This window comes from Sceloporus undulatus, chromosome 7 (genome assembly GCF_019175285.1).
Source record: "Sceloporus undulatus isolate JIND9_A2432 ecotype Alabama chromosome 7, SceUnd_v1.1, whole genome shotgun sequence".
Lineage (NCBI taxonomy): Eukaryota > Metazoa > Chordata > Lepidosauria > Squamata > Phrynosomatidae > Sceloporus > Sceloporus undulatus.
In genome coordinates, this window is record NC_056528.1 from 24,438,271 (window position 1) to 24,450,116 (window position 11,846).

The 11,846-nt window shown below is 43.4% G+C and overlaps 1 protein-coding gene across 1 annotated transcript in view; it reads left to right on the forward strand.

Annotated features, from left to right (window-relative positions):
- Positions 1–495: 495 nt before the first annotated feature.
- Positions 496–11,846, forward strand: part of ATP8B3 (ATPase phospholipid transporting 8B3) — a gene marked incomplete at its 5' end in the record, with an annotated part of 25,217 nt that continues 13,866 nt past the window's right edge. Inside the window, 12 exons of the mRNA XM_042478794.1 lie at positions 496–517; positions 2,829–2,926; positions 3,745–3,858; positions 4,504–4,602; positions 5,367–5,428; positions 6,160–6,232; positions 6,689–6,759; positions 7,026–7,108; positions 8,203–8,361; positions 9,009–9,118; positions 10,693–10,886; positions 11,251–11,464. Coding sequence (XP_042334728.1) covers positions 496–517; positions 2,829–2,926; positions 3,745–3,858; positions 4,504–4,602; positions 5,367–5,428; positions 6,160–6,232; positions 6,689–6,759; positions 7,026–7,108; positions 8,203–8,361; positions 9,009–9,118; positions 10,693–10,886; positions 11,251–11,464 — 1,299 coding nt within the window. The remainder of the gene's footprint in view (positions 518–2,828; positions 2,927–3,744; positions 3,859–4,503; positions 4,603–5,366; positions 5,429–6,159; positions 6,233–6,688; positions 6,760–7,025; positions 7,109–8,202; positions 8,362–9,008; positions 9,119–10,692; positions 10,887–11,250; positions 11,465–11,846) is intronic.

The window sequence follows — 11,846 nt, forward strand, 5'->3', positions numbered from 1 at the left end:
GTTGAAAATTCGCTTTTGTCCCTTTGGCAATGCTGCTGGTCCTTATGGAGATCTCAATGCATTCAGTACATATTATTCCTTTCTTCTCGTGATATTTCCTCACAAAATGCTCAAATTCAACCTCAGGAACAAGGGCCTCTAAAACTTTTAGGGGAATCTTTAAACCCCCAAATGACTCCCCCCCTTTCTGTTTGGTTCCACTAATTTTGAAAATGGTCTTTTTGACTTCAGAGGAAAGTTTGCAGCTTTTAGATTGTCAAAACTGCTGAGGCTCAACAAAAGAAAGTTGCTCAAAGTGCCCGGTACATAGAAATCTAGCACATCTGATTCCCCAAAAGCTACCTTTCTGCATGCAATGATTTTAATACAATTTGGGGGGGGGGAATACATTGCACACTCAGCTCATAAGGGATCCAGGAAAATTGCTTGATCTGCTAGATTGATAAGGAAAGAAGGGAGGACAGAAAGAAGAAAAAAAGGACAGAAAGAAGAAAGGATAGGAGGGAGGAAGAAAAGAAAGAAGGAAGGAAGGGAGGGAGGGGAGGTAGAAGGTGCTCCTTTGCTCTTTTGCAACTGGTTGACCTTGGTCAAGTCACACATTCTCAGCCTCAGAGGAAGGCAATGACAACCCCCTCTGAAAAAAATATTGCCAGAATATGGTCTACATAAATGAGAAATGACTTGAAGGCACACAACAGCAAACCACAACAGTGTGGAAACCCCAAGGAGAAGGTTTGGGATGCCAACACAGAGACGCAGGCTCCAGGTTGGCCCTCGGTGGGCAGCCTGAGACTCATTGCAGGTGGCTGCCCTCTTTCTGCCAACTGCTCGGGGCCTGTGCCAAGGGCAGCAGAAGCAGAAGCAGCATCTTTCTCAGGTGTAGTGCTCTCCCTCCTTTTCTTAATTGCTTGACTGATGAGAGAGAGCTATGCAAGGAAACGCCAGGACTTAACCTGAGATGAGCAGGACAAGTGGCTGATTGCTTCATTCAGTCCTTTTTTCTTGGGTTGCCTTCCTCCCTCCCTCCCTCCCTCCCATTTTATTTCCTTCCTTCCTTCTTCATATTCTATTCCCTCCCTCCCTCATATTTCCTTCCTTCCCTGCATATATCTCCTTCCTTCCTTCCTTCCTTCCTTCCTTCCTTGCCTCATCTTATCCATCCTCAGTTCCTGTTCAGTTCCTTCATTAACTGAATTATGGTCCACATATTATACATGAATGCGCGCGCACTCACGCACACACACACACACATACTGTAGCAGTGATTTTGAATATTTCATGTGGTTTTAATTAACCAGGCTTTACGTTCGGCGGTTTCCACTCTGGGCTCCGTGGATCACCTTGGGGAGAGGCTTAGTATCAAAGGGCGGCATGAATATTTTATACCAATAAATATGTAATGTATAGATATGCTTTTGAATATGGGAGGCACAGAGATGTCTCCGAGAAGCAATGGGGGTGTAGTGGTTTGAGCATTGGACTAAGGCTCTGGAGGCCAGGGTTCGAATCCCGGCTCTGAGGATGACCTCCTTGGCCAAGTCACACTCTCTCAGCCTCAGCAATGGCAAAACCTGCTGAGAACAAATCCTGCAAATCAAACAAATTAAAACCACTTAAAATGTTCAAAATAACTGCTGTAACCATGATTGGGTTGCCATAAGTTGGAAATCACTTGAAGGCACGCAACAACAAAAAGTCCACTTGCAGTCATTTATTAAAATTAGAATTTTGTGCACGAAACAGAGTTTATGAACACGGAAATGTCAGAAAGCAAAGATGGCACTATCTCAGCCGAAGTTTCGACTTTCGGAATATTTGGGGTTTCTGAATTGCAGATAAGGGAGACTCAACCTGCACCAAGTGGGAGAAAGCAAAATATTCGGATGGCATGCAGTTGAAGCAGTCAGGTGAATGCTATGTCTCTTTTGCTCGTAAAAGACAGGTTTGGCCAGCTTGGAAATTAAAGCCTTTGACTCGAGAGACCAATATTGTCTTGCTCTTTACGAAGATGACATCTTAATGTTGTTTGCTAATTGGGCCCCGAAGGAAGATGGTTTTCCTTCGCCGATGGGCCTTATATACAACCGTATTCTTGTTCTGAGCTAACTTGAATATCCCAAAAGCACAAGATGCTCTCTGATCTTGGCTACTAAGCAGGCTCAGCCCTGGATAGTCCTTGGATGGGACTGAAGGTTCTACCAGGCTCTGGAGGCTCTATTTTAGAGGAAGGGACTGGGAAAAGCCACCTGAGTATCCCTTGCCTCAGAAAACACATCCTTTGCTTTTCAGATCCCAAAATGGTCACCCAGGAATCTTCAAAGGATGAGACTAAGACACAGCAAGGTAAGCCAAAGCTAAAAGCGGTCCTCGGTTTCTGAGTGTATCTACACTGGGCAGTTATACCACTTCCATCCCACTTGAACTGGTCAAGCACCATGGGATTTTTAGTTTTGGGAAGTGGTCAAAAATCTCCCTTGGGTTGTTGGGAAATCCCTTGGAACTACCCATCTCAATGCACCCTTCTATAAAGCCTTGGGAAATATAGTTTTTGTGTGTATAGGGAGCTTTCTGTGCATGTTTTTGAATGGAAATCAACTGAAAATTTCATGTTTTCCCCCCAATGCAATCCAATCTTTATTTATGGTCAACAGACCCATCAGAGCATATAAAATATATAAACGGAAAGATTACATATAAGTTTCATTAATTTGCAGGTGATTTTTTTTTGACAAATGGGAACAGCATTGTTTGATATATTTCTTGATATTTTGGGGAGGGGGTTCAGCTGCTCTCCAACCCCAAAAAGGATGCTTTTGTCTTTTCCTCCCATTCAGATTTCACTTGGGTGGTGAAGGCCAATGACCGCGCTTATCACGACCAGTTTAAGGAGAGATACACCTGGTGTCTGAAGAGGAAAAAGTACAACGTAAGGCAGACATGGAAACTGGGCTTCCCAAAGGATAACAGGCTGCTTTTTTTTTTGGGGGGGTCCCCATCAGATCCAGCAAAATTTCCTAAAATGAATCACAACTTCATAGAGTTGGAATCCAACCCCCTTCCACACTAAAGTAAACTAAAGAGAGAGATGACCATTGCATGCATTTTTGCATCCCTTCATTTATTCTGTTTGATTCATATCCCGTTTTTGGCCTATAATGGGACCCCAAGACAGCCGAAATTAAAAGATTGAATGTCTCTCCTAGCTGTTTCTTGGTGAGATTTCTTTGAATGAGAATGCAAAGGGATTTGTAGCACCTCTGAGACTAATTGAGAGAGAAAAAGTTGGGAGCATGAGCTTTCGTAGACTTGAGCCCTCTCCAGTTTGCAACATGCAGTTTGCAAGATGCAACATTTGAATTCTTCAAATGAGGTTTGCCATTGCCTTCCTCTGAGGATGAAAGACTCAGTTAACATTTCTCAGTGGTTTTCCATGATCATGATATGAACCCCCATCTTTGGAGTTCTAATCCAACACTTAGACCATTACACCCCTCAGTCTCCCACCTTCAAACTGACCCTGACTTATGATGTAGGCAAGATTTATTCAGGGAAAGTTTGCCCTTTCTTTCCTCTGAGGCTGAGACAGAGTTCCCAAGATCACTCAGTGGATGCATGAGGATTCGAACCCTGGCTTTCCAAAATGCTTGCCTGATACTGAAATCACTACGTCTCCCTGGGTCTTGGGTCTGATCCGGTTTGGCTATACAGTACTTATATTTTCCCCTTCTTATCCTTTTTCCGTAGGATAATGCCATCAAGACCGCCAAGTATAACATTTTAACTTTCCTTCCGTTCAACCTCTATGAGCAATTCCACCGAATGGCGAATGTGTATTTCCTCTTCATGATTTTGCTGCAGGTAAGACACCTTCCTCATCTACCTATTTGTGTATATGTGTGTGTGTGTGAAGGGGAAAATTGTGTTAAAAGCATACAACCCTCTAGGTGCAGTTGGAGTGCAAAACCTATCATCCTTTTGGTTTCTTCCCAGCAGAACGTTGCAAAGAGAATGCCTCCCTATGAACCTATGACTTTTAAGATCCTCAGGTGAACGCTTTCTCTCACATTTCCTTTGATTTCCTAGGAGTTTATCACATGAAGAAGGTCGGAAGTGAATATCCCTGGGGAAAAAACTGCGTAATTACGCGTAACGATTTCACACAATGTCATGCAAGACCCGCCATTAAAGTGGTCACAAAGAAGCACTAACATCATCTTTTTACTTTCGGGATTTCAGCAACAATGCATTTCTGATATCACTTTAGTTGTGCAATTTCGTGCGATAATCAACCAACTCTGGCTGCATCCACACTGGGGAAATAACCCCAGTTCGCGATGTTCGCAAAAGTGGCCCTTGTTGAGGTTCTGTCTTAATCACAACAAGTGTCCAAAGAGCTTAAATTGTAAACCACTTTGAGTCCCAATTTTGGGACTCAAGGATAATAATAATAATAATAATAATAATAATAATAATAATAATAGCAACTTTTGTTCCCAATTCCAGACCGTCCCGCAGATTTCTACACTTCCGTGGTTTGCCCTCCTCTTCCCTCTCTTCATCCTTCTTGGGATCAGAGGAATTCGGGACTTGATCGATGACATTGTGAGTAAGAGTTTGGGTTGTTTTCTTCACATTATGGACAGATGGATTATTTATCAGTTGGCAGTGGGCTGGTGTTCCAATCGAGTTGGGATAGATTATTAATTCCATGTCAAACACATCCATTATTTTATCATTGAAGAGTAGGATGAGATGTTGGAGCCCATAGTCCTTATTGTGCCACCATTGGGAATAATGCACTACAGTCAGCCCTCTGCATTTGCGCCTTTGGCTTTCGTGGATTTGACTATTTATGGATTTGATTAATATGTTTTCTCTAAGAACCTCTAGGTCCTCCAGCGCAGCTGTGCTGGAAATTGACCATAGAGTTGTGCTGGAGGACTTAGAGATTACTATAGAAAACACTTCTCCAGGCATTTATACATTCTCCAGCGTGATTCTATGGTCAACGTCTAGTAGATGTTGACCATAGAGTTGCTCTGAAAAACTTAGAAGGAGACACAATCCCTCCCCAAAACAGTCTATCCCACTGTCGAACCCTTCTTGCAGTCAAGAAGTTCTTCCTAACATTTAAGCGGAATCGAAATATTGCATTGTACAATTGATTGTACATTGTGTGCAATGTTTCATGACAGTTGGATACAGAAGGTGAGCTATAACAAAGTCCAGTTAATAAATATAAATATTGCTCAGCATGGTGGGATCCCTGATTGTTTGGGATGATGCAAGGAAGGCAGTGTGTGTGTGTGTGTGTTTGTGGGGGAACAGTGCTGAAACAGTTGTGGTTGTGTCCTTCTGATCTTCAGGCAAGGCACCGGAGTGACTGGGAAATCAACAGCCGGCCCTGCGACATCTTGATAGGAAAAAGGTGAGGGAAGGAAGAGTCAGAATGGAAGGTAGTTTCACATCCATGCTCACCCTTCTACCAACAAACACACATTTCCTACTTTTTGGTTGGATTTTATGGACATTGTTGTGTGTCTTTAAGTTGTTTCCGACTCATGGTGACCCTATGGTGAAGCTATCATGGGGTTTTCTGGGGCTGAGTGTGTGTGACTCGCCCAATGTCACAGACTGGGTTTCCATTGCTAAGCAGGGAATTGAACCCTGGTCTCCAGAGACGTAGTCTAACACTCAAACCATGACACAACATTGGCTTTATAAGCATAACTTAATATTTTCACAACCCATTCGCAATGTCGCCTTCTCTCTGAACTGGCTTAGTGGTGGCATCTCACAACCATTTGCAAGTGGATGCATGACATTGTCACAAAGCCAGTCCAGAGCAAGGATGAGAGGCAACAACCCTCACTCTGGTTTGTGTTTGTAACCCTCAATCACAATCACAAAAGGTAGGTGCATATGAACACTACTACTACCTAGCTCAGACTTTGGTCCTCCAGAAGTTTTGGACTCCAGCTCATTGGGACTCTTGACCTTGGCCAAGTTGGCTAGGGCTTCTGGGAGGTGAGGTCCAAAACACCTGGAGGACCAAAGTTTGGGAATCATTGACCCTAGATGGAGACAAATATGTGTGACTCCTCCATCCACCCCATAGGACCTGATCCTAAATATGACCATGGCATGATTTCTCTCCAGTTTCAGCCAGAAGAAATGGTGCGATGTACATGTGGGGGACATCGTTCGCCTCCCGAAGGACAGTTTTGTTCCGGTAAGTTCCCCACATGGTCTTGTAGACCATGCTCTTGTCAAATTGGGACCACATCTAACCCTTGGCCAGATAGTACAGATCTCGTTGTTGTTGTTGTTGTTGTTGTTGTGTGCCTTCAAGTCATTTCCAACTTATGGCAGCCCTAAGGCAAACAAACCTGTTATGGGGGTTTCTTGGCAAGATTTCTTCAGATGGGGTTTTCTATTGCCTTCCCCTGAGGCTGAGAGAGTGTGACCTGCCCAGGATCAAGTGAACTGGGAATCAAACCCTGGCCTCCAGTGTTGTAGTCTAATACTCAAACTATGCCATGCTGCCTTTCCCTGTTCTTTTTTGTGGGCCATTTAAGTGTAGAACCCTCCAAATGGCCATTTGTGATGCATTTAGGTAGCTGCTGACCCCAATATTGCCAGAAAAATAGTTTTCTTATCTGGTTTCCTCTTATTTTCCCCCCTCAAGGCTGACCTGCTCTTACTTTCCAGTTCAGAGCCCAACAGCCTCTGCTACGTGGAGACGATGGATATTGATGGGTAAATTATTTTGCACATTCAGCAATCCTCTTTCTCAGCCTGGCCTACCTGGCAGGGCTGTTGTGAGGGTCAAAGTGGGAAGGAGGGAGCTTGCCTACCAGGAGCTTGTTGATGGAATGATAAAAACGAAGCCAGTGGAGATATAAAGTCAGTTTGGCTGCACAAAGGAGGAGCTGAAGCATGGAAGAAGCAAAAGAAAGATCCGCAGTTCAGGTGCCATACTTGTTTCTCTGCTTCTAAATTGGCCTTTTAAATCCCATTTTCAGAGAGACGAATCTGAAGTATAGGCAAGCCCTGCTAGTGACACATGAACAGCTGTCCAGCGAGGAGAACATGGCCGCCTTTGATGGTGAGTGTCCTCACTTACCTTTTCTTTCACACCATTGTGGTTGGTGCTTTCCGTGATTATTATCCAAAGCTTCCTTTAGAGGATGTCCTTTAAGATTGAGTCTTCCCTGCTATGGCTGGAATCTTTGTATAAAAAATAAATTCACTCTTTTCCCTTTTCATTCCATACATAATGGGTTTATCACACATTGCCTTCAACAGTTCTGAGAACTTGATGAGAGAGACAACCTTTGCATGATCTTCTCCCTCGTTTTGACATTAATGAAATGGAAATAATTTCTGGTGTCTCAGCGGTTTCTGGTGGATCCCACATTTGTCTGGTGGTGAATCTGGGTTTCTATCTCTGTTTAAAGGCCTCCAGAGATGGAGGGTCCATGACCCTCCGAGGCAGTCTAGTCCATCACTGAACAAGAAGTTCTTCCTAAAGTTTAGGTAGAACCTCTTGCAATTTGAATCCATCAGTTTGTGTTCTAGCCTATGGAGGAGCAGAAAAGAAGCTCTCCTCATCTTCTCCATGACATCCCTTCAAATATTTAAAGATGCCTCTGTCCTGCCATCTCTCAGTCTTCTCTTCTCCAAGCTAAAGATACCCAGCTCTTTAAGATGTTCCTCCTAAGGCTTGGTGGAGAGGATTTGACTTCCCTGTCTCCAACCTGAGAACTACAAGGGATGTCATATTGAAGAGGGAGCAAGCTTGTTTTCTGCTGCTCCAGAGAACAGGACACGGAACAGTGGATGCAAACTGCAGGAAAAGAGATTCCAGCTCAACATTAGGAGGAATTTCCTGACAGTAAGGGCTGTTCGACAGTGAAACACAAATCTCTTGGAGATGTTGATGGAGTCTCCTTCCTTGGAGGTCTTTAAACAGAGGCTGGATGGCCATCTGTCAATGGGAGTGCTTTGACTGAGAGTTCCTGCATGGCAGAATGGGACTGGACTGGATGGACCTTGGGGTCTCTTCACTCTATGATTTTATGATTCCTCTACCCAGCACAGCAATCCCAGTGCAGAGAATACAGGGTTTGTTGGGGTGGTTGAAGTAGGACATAAAGGAGGACTTCTCCGGATAGACATCCCATTTTTCTTTGCCCTCAGGAATAGTGACCTGCGAAGAGCCAAACAGCCGGATGCACAGCTTCATTGGCACCCTGGAGTGGAGGGAAGAGAAATACTCTCTCGACAGCGAGAAGCTCTTGCTGCGTGGATGCCGGATACGCAACACAGAGGTCTGCTACGGACTTGTTGTCTATGCAGGTAAACACCGGGATCTGCATTTCTTGGGGATGGTGACCAGGTTCCCACCTTGGCTTCAAAGGAGCTCTCCATGGTGCCGAATCCCATTTCTAAACATATCCAAAACTTTGGACAGCTCCTTGACGCTGGTCAAAACCTAGAATGGACACCTCTCTTCCGACAGGCCTCCCCTATGTTTCCTACACCTATGTTCCCTACACCTGTGTTCTAGAATTTAATATTAGGGATAGCCCTTATTATACCCCATGAAACTCTATCACAAATGTTTTCATGGTTTTAAGATTGTAAGGCTGTCGTTACATTAATTGTGTAACATGTAAGTTTATGGTTTGGGTTGGATAAGGGGATAGAGGGGTTAAAGTTTAATAACAATACATAAATAAAATAATTTTTTTATTTGTATTCCACTTCTCTATCAGAGATAATCGAGGCAGCTTACATATTAAAACTCTATACGAAGTCCCAATATCTCCTTCCCTGTGGCTTGGTGGTCACTTTGGAGGTTATCTTCTCCAAGCCAGTTCTCAGGGAAGGGCCTCGAACTCAGGGGGCAATTGTTGCACCCTCTTCTTGTTTTGCAAAGGCGTGATCCTAGCAGCTTTCCAACCAGAGAAATCTGAGTAGTGGTTTATTTCGTTTAAATGTAGCCTCAAATGTGTCTTGCACAGGTTTCGATTCCAAGATCATGAAGAACTGCGGGAAGATCAAAGTGAAGAAAACCAAACTCAACCGACTGATGGACCGCCTTGTAGTGCTGGTAGAGCTGAGCTCCTTCCTGAGGTTTCTGGGCAAGAAAAGAACTGATTTTAAGCATTTAATCCTTAACCGTTCCAAAATAATTTCTATAGCCTCTAATCCTCATTGCCTGGATGCATTCGTAGTCTGTTGTAGTGTAAACACAACCAATGAGTGCTTCAGCAATATAAAAGGCAATAACACAAAGAAGAAGGAGAATCTGAATTATCGATGGCCCCACACTGCAGTCAATAACACCTGACAGATTGTGAAACGGAGCCAATAAAATTTGTTAGAGTTAGGGTTGGAGTTAGTTAGAATTAGTTAGCTGGGGTTATAATTCTACAGTGGGCCCTTGGTATCCGCTGGGGTTTGGTTGCAGGAACCCCTGTGGATACCAAAATCTGTGGATATTCAAGTCCCATTAAATATAACGGCACAGTAAGATGTTGATTTTGTATAAAATGACAAAATCAAGGCTTGCTTTTGAGAATTTCTATATTTTAAAAATATTTTGCTTGAATCCATGGGTTAAAAAAATCCGTGGATATGGAGGGCTGACTGTATAGTTAACCATAGTTCTCTTCTCCAGCAGTGGAGAGTTTGTGGGTTTCTCAGGCTTTCTTCTCCTTCTCCTTGTCCCTCTCCTTGTCCTTCTCCTTCTTCTTTACCCTTCCATTCTTCCTTTCCTTCAGTGCCTTCAAGGCAACCTATGTGGCTCTTCTCCTTATTTTATCCTCACAACAACCCTGCAAGGTGGGTCAGGCTGATAGAGAAACTAGATCTTTCTACAAAACGTACCTTTTTAATGGATGAACTTTTGAGCCAAGGGCAAACTCTTTCATTGATATAATCAAGTTTATCTCGCTCGATTTTTTATTTTATTTTATATGCCGTGAGATCCTTAGAAAAAGCCGTTAACTCCTTATCCAACATTTCCATGCGTTTTTATACCTCCTGGGTAGAGTGGTTTTGGGGTAATTTGGCAAATGCTTTCTCAATCTTAAGTTTAGTATTGTCTAGTTCTGTATTGAGTCTATCCACCAATAGTAACATTAAATCTAAGGAACACTTTAGTAAGAATAGCTGGCCATTTAGTCTTAAAGCTAACATCGTTGGTAAATAAACCTGGGCTTTTTTGTATTCATAAGTCCTCTAGGAATGTGTGCTGTATTGCAGTATTCAGCTAAAGTAGAGGCATGCAAATTCATTCTAATGTTTGTTTTTTAAGAAGTTCAAAATCTTGCCAATTGCCCGACTGATGTGTGACTTCATGTTCACTGCATAAAGATCTGTTGGGCAATTTTTTTGATAGAGAAACCAACCAAGTGGTGCACAGCCGGGCAGAGACACAGACCTGGCTCTCCCAGGGTTTTGGGCATCCACCAAACCACATCAGTCATCTAGCTCAGTCTTGCCCAGACTGACCAGTGGCAGCAGACGCTGTCCAGGGTTTCATAGTGAAGTCTTTCTCATCCTTACTGGGAGATGCTGGGGATTGAAACTGGGGACCCTCTGCATGCAGCTCAAAGGTCTCCTACTTGGAGACACACTCCTCCCCTGAGCCTTTCTCTCCTTCCCTCCTTGTCACCCCAGATCGCTGTGTCTCTCTTCTTCATCTCCTTTGCGCTTGCTGTGGGCTCGGGCATCTGGGCCGCCAAATTTCGCCAGGAGCACAGCTACCTTTACGTTTTCTACAGCGAGATCAGCGCCGTCCAGTATGCCTTTTTTGCCTTCTTCGGCTTCGTCATCCTCCTCAGCTTGGTCATTCCGATGTCCATGCTCATCACGTAAGTCCACCGCTCAACGCAACTCTCCTCCTTCCTGAACAAATCTTGCCAAGGGAATGCCATGATAGCGTTGCCTTCGGGTCACCATAAGTCGGAAATGACTCAAAGGCACACAACAATGACAACAACTAACAACTCCTTTTGCACTTTTGTGTACAGTGATTGAAGGAAGCTGAAGAGGAAGGAAGTGAAAGTGGGAGGAGGAGAGAGAAACCGGGACATTTTAAAAACAACCAAGAAAGTGGGAAGGCAGAGGGTTAATCTAAACTGTCACTTCTAAATCTGGAGGGTATATTTGATCTGGGAAAGGGGGCTTCTGAGGTTGTTTTTGCTCACCAATCTGTTTCCGTCTGGCTTCCTTCAGGTTTGAGTTCATCTACCTGGTTAACAGCTGCTTCATTAACTGGGATGTGGAGATGTATTTTGCGGACAAAGATACTCCGGCCAAAGCTCGAAGCACCAGTCTCAATGACCAGCTGGGTCAGATTCAATATGTCTTTTCGGATAAGACCGGAACCTTGACCCAGAACATCATGACATTCAAGAAATGTTGCATCAACGGAAAGATATATGGTAACGTTGGACCAGAGGCTGGTTGGCATTTTCCATTGTTTTCCTGTAAAAACTGTCAGCTGATGTTTTTTGGGGGCAAACTGACTAGAAAGTCTTAGGACGTCTGGACTGGTAGTAAAAAAAAAATGGGGTGATGGTTAGTCTTTAGCCAAGTTTTGGATCTTGATCATGAATATTTGCCCAGTTATGAACTTTGGGCCCTCAGTTATGATAACTCTATCCCTCCCTAAGAAATGTTACCTTCTTTTATTATCTGTATTTTTATACTTGTATTTTACTATTTTATTGATGTAATCCCACCTCTATTTGCAGGGAAAGGTGGGAAATATAAATAAAAATTATTATTATTATTATTATTATTATTATTATTATTATTATTATTATTAT